Consider the following 4,451-nt stretch of genomic DNA (forward strand, 5'->3'; position numbering starts at 1 on the left):
ACATATATATCATGTTGATTGAGTTTGACCTCATAAATCTTTTCCATGAAGATACAGCTCTTTGCCTTCATCCCAGCTGAAACGCCTTCCCGTCCCCCTCCTGGGATCTCCAGGCTGCTTGGTGGTCACCTGGGTAACAAACAGGCCCAGCCACCTCCGATTTGTCCGTGACGAGCTGTACCCACACTGGGGTGTAGAAGTTGTCGCTGAATGGTTCTGGGTCAAGGTAGTGGACATCTAGAGCTAAATGAATTATAATAAGTTTCACAGATGGAGGGTATTCTAATTAACCTTTCGTCCTTCAGGTCACCACATCGGGGGAGTTTGTGTTTCCTCTAGATTCACCACACAAGAAGCCATATGAAGTGCTGGTGCTGGGTCGGTACCGTCCTGCCAACGACCACACGAGGTGCGACTGACCTTCACACGGTACCCTGCATTTTTGGCGCAAATCCAAATCTGAAAAGTGTGTCCAACATTTATATTCCACCCTCTTGGGTTTTAGAGCCACTTTTCATTATAATTCAAGTGTGCATGTGTTTTCAGGCGCTAAATGAAATTATCCACGTGTTGCTAAAGCGACAAACAGGTTCATTAGAAAAGCTTATACAAGATGAGAACAAAGCCAGAGTGTAAGGAGACACACAAAGTCAGTACAAGTATTTTATATTTAAGGACAAGAGAAATGCAAAATATTTGCAAGACAGACAGACAAGTTACCATGAGAACCGACATTTCTTTATCTTTATGCCTTGCTGCTGCAGAAACCAGCTTTGGCAGTTGACCTTTGGTGTGGCAAGTGTAATAGAAAATTTAGTTTTTAGCCTTATTTTATTTTTGATGGAGCTTATGATACTTTTTACCATTTACTTACTGATTGTACCTGCTGTATTTTTGTATTTCTGCAAGTTTAAAGAATTTTCCAGATAATGTTTAGATGTTTCCACAGCTGTGATAGTGTAAGAGACCTGAAGACATCTTGGCTAAAATGCTTGATCTGGTAATTGTCATGTGAGCAATTGCAATGTAGTTTGTACCCTTGTTTGACCTGCAGCCATGACTAACTGATAAAGAAGAATTAAGGATTTCAGGAGAAATTTCTATCGGCTCTTTCCTGCCATAAAATCATCTCCTCCAAGAGGCGAGGAATGGTTCATGAGGTGGGAGTAACGATTGTGTTTGTGATCCATCTGGCAATTGAGATAAGGTCAGATTTTGGGTGGGCCTTCTTCTTGCTGTGACTATATAACGATGTGACGTGTGTCGTTCAGGGCTCTTCTCCAGTGAGACGGGTCTTTGAACGCTTTTGCCTTCGAAAAAAGAAACTTAAAGGCAAAGATTAATCTTTGTCTTATTATTGAAGCAGATTCTCATTCTTCGATAAGTGAAATTTCCACAACACAAGCAGAAAAAGTTATTGCACAGATAAGCATAACACCTGTTTACGTAACACATGTTCATGGTGTTGTGTTTGCAGCGTAACACAAGCCACTATGAGGATTGTGCATTCAGAGATTCAAAAGGGGAATAAATGCTGGGCTTTTGCAAGTCATCTTTTGTGTTTTCAAATTAAAAGTTTTAGATGAGGTAAATCCTGGGGATACTCAAAGTACTTATGTTTTTTTGCTTCAGCCCTTTACAAACCGCAAATGTTCCAGTGGAAGATAAACGTTTGATTGTGAGCGTCCCTTCGGCCTTGCACTCCCAGAAGCCATCACTGTCAGGTAAGTCCTTAAAGTGTGGTGTTTTTTCTGCGCCACTAGAGGGCAACGCTGCAGCATCGATAAAATCTAAATGCAGGACGACTTTCCTTCACGCCACTCACTCCAACTCCAGTGCTGTTTGTATTTTATTAATAAGGACAGTACCTACATGAGAAATTATGAACCACGGAATCACCTCTTTATGGAAACAAAACTCACTAAATAGAACCATGTATAGACTAAATATAGTCAAAACTTGAGCTTCTTTTTGAATGTTATCGTTGTAGGCTATCGTTGTCTGTATTTTTTATATTTACAGATAAAGAAAACCGTGACTTGTCAAAATGCTAACTTTTTCATCACACACATTAGATTTGTCTCGATTGCTCCACCTCCAGTACGCACCTTGCTGCTGAGTGTAAGAGCTTGGCAATGCATATGCAGGAACCGAGAATAAGGAAGGCTTGACGTCAGCTCATTCCCTCTCAGGGGAACGCAATTTATGGCGCAGTATGGCGGGTGAAACATGGCTGCTGTTTGCTGGTGCCCTTTCAGCAGCACAGAAAAGCTCCCCTCCCATAGAGCTAGAGGGAGATTATTGAAATGCATTGATTTAAATCATAATGATGCCTCCATGGAGCTTGGGACACCATAGAGATTCAACAGATCAGGAGAAAGATTGCGCTCGGTTTCCATGTGTGAGTCTTTGTTTGTGTCAGTGGGTCTCAGCAGGTTTCATTCACAACTGGTTTGTTTGTTCCAGTTGATCCGCTGTTGCTGACCTGGAAGCTTTTCGTTAAGCAATGAAGAAAAAAGGCACCTTAATTAAGCTTCACTGGATGATATCGAGTGATTAAGCAGCGCTGGAAACTGAAAGCAGTTTTTTTTAAAATAATTTTTGGGGATTTTTCTTTTATGCATTTTGTTGCAAGAAGGCTCTGCTGGTTGTGGGTGTGTCTCAGATCTTTTAGTGTTATGACAGAAGAATGATTCCTATAAGTTAAAGAGTTCAATTCAGATATAAGAAAAAACAATTAAGCACAATTTTGATGTTTAAATTCTTTCTGATTTGCTCATTTTTTCTGGTAAATATATAAAAATCATAGAAAAACATTAATGTTTATTGTAGCTCCATAATATCACACAAAAAATTTGTAAAAGCCAAACCTTTAATTTGCACTTATTCATCTGTGGAGAAAAAATGTATTAAGAAATAATTGATTTCAACAAAATCCCCTCTGGCACAGTCATTGATGACAGCATCCTCACTGAGCATGAAGGCAAAATAAACTTGTCTTGTATTTCCACAAACTGGATTAACTAAGACTTTGTATTTTGATCAGAAAGAAAATTCCTCTTTATTTTTCCTTTCCGCTTGTGTTTTCATCCAGACGTGCCGTTCCGTTTCTAGATTTGTCATAGTGAAACTTTTTCTCTCTTTTCAACTTGAGAGCTGAGTCATGAGTTAAGGACGAGTTAGTCACTGAGCTGCATGTCTGGCCTTTCCACACCGGGGCTTTGTCTCTGTGACGGACACAGAGAGGGGGAAAAGAGGTAAGGTTATTCAGCACATATAGGTTGGGTGGGTTTTGGGAGCAGACTTTTGAGCTCATTAACTCCCTGAGGCAGTGTCAGAGAGCAGGGGAAGTGAAACGTATCTGTCAGGTGTTCCTCTCCCGGAATATGAGCATTTATAAAGCCAAGGTCACTGGCAGACTCCTCACAGGGAGGAAAAAAGCTGTTCAGCGGTGCCAAGGAGTTCAGCAGCTGCCACTTCTGTCTTCAGCCTATGACAAAGTAACAAGTGAAGAGCTTTTATACAAAAGATCTGTGCAGGGGAGCGATGGGGAAACCCAGATTTGATTATTTTGTGCAGCATTCCCAGTGTGTTTTGCATAAAAATCCTATTTTAAGGATGCTTTTCGTTTAATTCTCAGCACCGCCGTACTCTACACTATACAGTAGAGGATGTTCCTGGAGCTAACACAAGGCAGTGTGTCATCCTATGTTATTGAAATGCAAGGGAGATGAGCCGTTGTGTGTTTGGCCGCACATTGTGTGTTGACAATCACGGTATCGTCGTTTCGTTGTCTTAACTTTCCACAGAGGTGCTGAAGTTGTATGTTGGAGCTGAAGCCAAGTGTTTGGAGCTGTTTGCGCGGAGTCTTCAGCCCGGGTGGACCAGCTGGGGAAACGAGGTGCTGAAATTTCAGCACATCAGCTACTTCGACCTGGAACCTGCAGACACCTCTAAAGCCGAGGCCACAGAAGATGCTGCGGACAACCCTGCAGAAACATGACTGCAGTTATCCTGAGAAAAGTGACTCTTACTGCATCCAGCCTTCCTAGCAATTGAGCAAATGGCCAAAGTTCAACACCTGTCGGCTGTTTTTTTTTCTTTTAACTTTGTTTTTAATAAAGATTTTTGCTGCTCCTGCGTCGCTTTTTGATCTATAATCTGCATGCATGTGGGACCTTTGATTTATCTTTTTTTGGTCTGGATGAATCTTAAGGTAGTAACGATGTTGTTTGAGAGATGAAAGAGCATTTCTCTGCAGCTGTTTTGAACCCAACTACTTCCCACACAGCAATCAGACTCCCAACTCTCCAGGTTTTTAGCCTTTTGAGTACTCCTTGGCACAGCATGTGTCTTAGGGAAGATCAAAGTATTGCTATTTTTACTCTTTCTATGCCGTTTTAAGCTGAATTTCTAAATGCGGTTGAGAAAAACGTTTCTGAAACAGAGGC

At 41.3% G+C, this 4,451-nt stretch overlaps 1 protein-coding gene across 1 annotated transcript in view; it reads left to right on the forward strand.

Annotated features, from left to right (window-relative positions):
• The window catches only part of mettl4 (methyltransferase 4, N6-adenosine), a 6,042-nt gene extending 1,901 nt beyond the window's left edge, over positions 1-4,141 (forward strand). Inside the window, exons 4-7 of the mRNA XM_008396685.2 lie at positions 52-226; positions 306-409; positions 1,633-1,724; positions 3,810-4,141. Of these exons, the coding sequence (XP_008394907.1) occupies positions 52-226; positions 306-409; positions 1,633-1,724; positions 3,810-4,003 (565 nt within the window). The 3' untranslated portion in view covers positions 4,004-4,141. The remainder of the gene's footprint in view (positions 1-51; positions 227-305; positions 410-1,632; positions 1,725-3,809) is intronic.
• Positions 4,142-4,451: the final 310 nt, after the last annotated feature.

Source organism: Poecilia reticulata, linkage group LG20, assembly GCF_000633615.1.
Source record: "Poecilia reticulata strain Guanapo linkage group LG20, Guppy_female_1.0+MT, whole genome shotgun sequence".
In the NCBI taxonomy this organism is placed as follows: Eukaryota; Metazoa; Chordata; class Actinopteri; order Cyprinodontiformes; family Poeciliidae; genus Poecilia; species Poecilia reticulata.